Here is a 3,982-nt window from a genome sequence, read left to right on the forward strand (position 1 = left end):
TGTGGCAGGATCGCTGAATGGGGACAGTTTTGGGAAAAGTCTTTTAGAAGAGAGAATAATTGTTGTTTTCATGTGCCGGGGTTGGGAGTGGGGGACATGAGCATGCTCCAAATGTGAACGAGAAGAGCAATTTTTTGGCGGAGGGGCAGGAATACATGAGAGGGGGCCTGGCAGGGTCTCCATGGCGGGGACAGGAATGTAGTGGTCCTCAGGGAGTAGCTGCTTGTGTTGGCAAGGTCTTTGTGTAGGTCTCTGGGAGATGGCGTCAGTGTGAGCCCTGAGGTGGCCCCCTACCTGCCGGCAGGGGGCTTTCCGGAGGGGCGTCACACCTTCCTGGGCTCCGGAGGGAAGGAAGCGAAAGTTTCTTCTCGCTCTCCGCGGGCCCCCGTGGACGCCGCTCCGGAAAGCGGGGGCTCCAACCAGCTCTAGCGGCTGGGAGAGGGAGAGCGGAGGGGGCCTGCCAGGAGGGTAAGGCACCACCCACGCCCGCCCGCTGGCCCGGAAAAAGCCGGCTGAAGTCTTTTATAGAGATCCTGGCCCCAGTCCTTATATGGGCAGCCGGAAGCGGCTAGCGCGCATGCCCTACGTCATTACTTCCAAATATAGTTGTGGAAGTCTGGCAGATCTAGTGGCGGGAAGGTTTCGCGCACCAGTGTGTGTGTGTGTGTGTGGGTGTGTGTGCGCGTGTGCGTGTGTGTGTTGGGGGAAGCCTCCCCTTAAAGGGCCCGCACCACGAGTGAATGGAGCTGTTCGAACAATTCTGCATTTTCTGAGGAACTGGAATTAGGTTTTCTTGGAACTGTAGTGCGTAGCGGAAGGTGGGGCCGATGTTTTCTATCTATCTGCTCTATCAATGCGTGGCTCAGTTTCTAGGTCCTATCCCAACTCCGCCTCCCGGGAAGCAGAGGCGGAGAACGGCTGCCTCGTTTGGGGGACCGCAGCCACAGGTTCACTCGGGCTGTGTTGCGGCCGGGTCCTCCGCCTTACGAGCTCCACGCCCATGGTGGATTTCGTGCCGACGGAAACTGGGGTGGCGGAGGGGGGATGCTCAAAGAGGAGCGCAGAGATGGCAGCCTGGGCTGCGCTTGTGTCCGCAGACGTCCGCCGCCCGTGTAGTGGGCAACTTTGCCCTAGAGCCAGCCAGCGTGTCCCGCTTTCTTAACTGCTTCCAAACGAGGGGAGTGACGGGGGCTGGCGGACGCTGGAGAGACAGGAGAGCTTCAGGTTCCAGTGGTCCCCTTTCACCGCCGTGGCTCATTTATTCGTTTAGCAAATATTGGACGAGTCATTCTGCCTCGGTTTCCTCACCTGAAGAAATAAGATATAACTACCCTCCGCGGAGTGGAGGTGAGAGATCAATGAGATGTTTGTGAAAGGAAAGCCTTTAGCGCCTGGCACGTAGTAAGAGCTTAGTAAGTGTAAGCATCGTTATTGATTAAAAAAACAAAAACAAGACATTAATTAGGCGCCTGGTAGATGCTAGGCACAGTTCCCACGGGGGATGTACCGGTTAGAACCCAAGTCTTCCCGGGTGCGAAGGGAAACGTGCCGCCTACGACCCGCAGGGGTCTCCAGACGCAACCCGTGAGTGGACCCTGAGCCCCACCCACGGCGCCTGTCCCCTGGGCCCGCGCGCGGGTGCAGTGGGGGGCCCTGAGGAAGCAGACCACCCCGAGAGCTCAGCTTGGACTGGGGAACGCTCCTCCTCACACGAGTTCGGGTCCCTTTTCTTTGCTCGGTAAATTCCACCCTGTCGCTTTAAGGAGTCTTTCGCCTCAGAGCTGTGGAAAGCCCGGATGCGACTTTCTGATTGGGCGGGGCGTCTCAGTGACTTCACTTGAGGTACAAAAGGGCCCGGGTGGCGGGCGCCGGGGTAGAGCGTCCTGGCAGCGTCTCAGCGTGGGTTGGCTTGAAAAGAGAGGCGTGAACGAGCGCCTTGTCCAGTGTGCACCTGCCACCTGCCCTGCCCAGCCCAGCCGCGTGTCCCCGCCGCCTTCGCCCCTCCGTCAAGCAGCTATGGAAGTGCAGAAGGAGGCGCAACGCATCATGACCCTGTCGGTGTGGAAGATGTACCATTCGCGCATGCAGCGCGGTGGCCTGCGGCTGCACCGGAGTCTGCAGCTGTCGCTGGTCATGCGCAGCGCCCGGGAGCTCTACCTCTCGGCCAAGGTGGAAGCCCAGGAGCCCGAGGTGCCCTTGCCGCCCGCCCGCTCCCCTGACCCTTGCCTGCACCCGCCGCGGGAAGCGGAAGCCGCAGTAGAGGTAGCGCCCTGCGACGGTGAGCAGCCCTCTCCGGAACCCATGGACACGCAGGAGACACCGAGAGCGGAGGAGACCTCTGCCCGCAGTGCCCAGCGCCCCGCCAAAGTCAGCCGCAAGCGGCGGAGCTGCAGCCTGAGCGACGGTGGGGACGCTGCACTGGTCCCGAGTAAGAAAGCCCGCCTAGAAGAAGAGGAGGAGGAGGAAAGGGCCTCGTCGGACGTCCTTGATCGCCTGCAGCCCCCTCCGGCGCAAGCGGAGGGCGCCTTCCCCAACCTGGCGCGTGTCCTGCAGAGGCGCTTCTCCGGCCTCCTGAACTGCAGCCCCGCCGCGCCCCCGACGGCGCCGCCGGCGTGCGAGGCGAAGCCGGCTTGCCGCCCGGCGGACAATATGCTGAACGTGCTGGTGCGGGCCGTGGTGGCCTTCTGAGGGTCCGTGAGCGGCGCTACCAGAGCCCAGAGCGCGGGCCGAACCCGTAGGCCAGAGTGAGCAGACCCAAGGCGAGGCCCACCCCCGGGGGAGCGCCCGTGGAAACCGTGGAGAGGGGCAGCCGCCCTGGCTGCTGAGATGCCCTGAGAGGGACTCTACCCACGGGGTGCCGTCGCCACCTGTGTGCAGCGGCGACACCAAGAAACCTGAGCCGGGGGCGCGGGCGTCTTCCCCCAGACCTGCCGCGCCCACAGGTGCTGTCTTAACGGACTGGGATATGGACCTTACGCTCTCCTTCTGGGACTTGGAGAAGGGAGCTTTGGTTCTTTAAACTCCTCAGGGTCGTACTTTATTCTTTACTGGGGGCTGTGCTGCCCTTTCAAGGTTTTTCAATAGTTGGTGTTTGCGTTTCCAACCTCAGAGAATTCCAGGCACTCCCCTTCCCCCTCCAGTGCCATACTTGTGCAAGCGGTCATCGTTGCGTCATGGGCAGACGTGGGGAGCTTCCTGTTGCCTTGCGTGGGTGTGAGGCCTGGGAGGAGGATCTGGGGTGTGGACGCCCAGAGGAATGGGAGGAGGGCGGCCTGAGTCACTTCGCCTCCGCGTGGTGTGGGTTATTGCCACGAGCCCCTACGCCTTCGGGGGCAGAGGGCAGATCTAATTTCAGGTTAAAATTTTTCTCATCTGGTGTGTGAGAGGTGGGAATATGTTGACAGTCTCAAGCTTGAGCCCTCCCTCAAACCAACAGACACAGTCAACCCAGACGTTCCTGGTCTGAATCACGGAAATGGGGGGAGGGGGTTGTTCAGAGCGCTGTAAAGCTGAGCTGGGATCAGTTGCTGGTGAGACCGGGCCAGTTTTGGGGGAGGGGGGTTCTGTTTACCTTTACTGTGGTGGATTCTGTTAACTCCATCTGTCTGGCCTTTTTGCTAGAAATGCCAGATAGGAAAATAAAGACCATTTGAAGAAAAATTCTGTGGAGCCCGTCTGGTTTTCTTTCCTGGTGGGGGAGGGGCAGGGTTAAGGGGTCAGGAGCTGGCTGGCGGCTTGCTGGGGCCCCAGAAACCGGTCTGACCGGCTACCACGTGGGCAGAGTGGGCGGGAAGGGGCCGGGCGCCTTTTCTTTGCCAGGGCACTGAGTGCTGATTGCCTGGTGCTCTGACCTTTCCTTAACCCTCTCACGTTTGGGGGTTCCTTGGACACTCTCCTATATTTCTGGCTGGGTCAGAGTGCTTTCCGAGTTCAGACGTTTGGGGGATACTTTGGGTACTATGCCCGCAGCAGAGTCGGGGGA

General features: G+C 60.6%; 1 protein-coding gene across 1 annotated transcript; it reads left to right on the forward strand.

Moving 5' to 3' along the window:
- The first annotated feature begins 81 nt into the window (after positions 1 to 81).
- IER2 (immediate early response 2) lies at positions 82 to 3,660 on the forward strand. Its single transcript, XM_024767609.1, has one exon. It carries the CDS (start codon positions 2,017 to 2,019, stop codon positions 2,686 to 2,688), a length of 672 nt encoding a protein of 223 aa, XP_024623377.1. The 5' UTR covers positions 82 to 2,016; the 3' UTR covers positions 2,689 to 3,660.
- Positions 3,661 to 3,982: the final 322 nt, after the last annotated feature.

This window comes from Neophocaena asiaeorientalis, unplaced genomic scaffold (assembly GCF_003031525.2).
Source record: "Neophocaena asiaeorientalis asiaeorientalis breed wild unplaced genomic scaffold, Neophocaena_asiaeorientalis_V1.1 scaffold87, whole genome shotgun sequence".
Lineage (NCBI taxonomy): Eukaryota > Metazoa > Chordata > Mammalia > Artiodactyla > Phocoenidae > Neophocaena > Neophocaena asiaeorientalis.